General features: G+C 68.4%; 1 protein-coding gene across 1 annotated transcript in view; it reads right to left on the bottom strand.

Moving 5' to 3' along the window:
• Positions 1 to 266, bottom strand: part of CARS (cysteinyl-tRNA synthetase) — a 22,142-nt gene that overhangs the window by 15,770 nt on the left and 6,106 nt on the right. Inside the window, exon 3 of the mRNA XM_014533097.1 lies at positions 85 to 166. Coding sequence (XP_014388583.1) covers positions 85 to 166 — 82 coding nt within the window. The remainder of the gene's footprint in view (positions 1 to 84; positions 167 to 266) is intronic.

The raw sequence follows: 266 nt of genomic DNA, 5'->3' as shown, positions 1-266 counted from the left end.
CACCCAGCACGCGGGGCCTCTCGCACACCTGAGGGACGCCCTCGTCCGAGACCAGGGCCCCGACCCTCGGCCTAGAGCTCAGACCCAGCACCCACGCCCCTGCCGTGTGAGGACACAGCAGGTGACCCCCAGAGCCAACCACTTCCTGCTCTGCCGGGACCTCCGGCCACTCTGCCCTTCAGTGGGTCTCCCAGGGTTGAAGAGGGCGACCAGCAGGGGGCGCAGGTGTGAAGGAGAAGGGCCATCTCGCTCCTCTGCTGGGTTCT

Source organism: Myotis brandtii, unplaced genomic scaffold, assembly GCF_000412655.1.
Source record: "Myotis brandtii unplaced genomic scaffold, ASM41265v1 scaffold940, whole genome shotgun sequence".
Classification (NCBI taxonomy): domain Eukaryota; kingdom Metazoa; phylum Chordata; class Mammalia; order Chiroptera; family Vespertilionidae; genus Myotis; species Myotis brandtii.
Note: the sequence above shows the minus strand (reverse complement) of the source record. Positions and strands in the feature narration are given on the sequence as shown.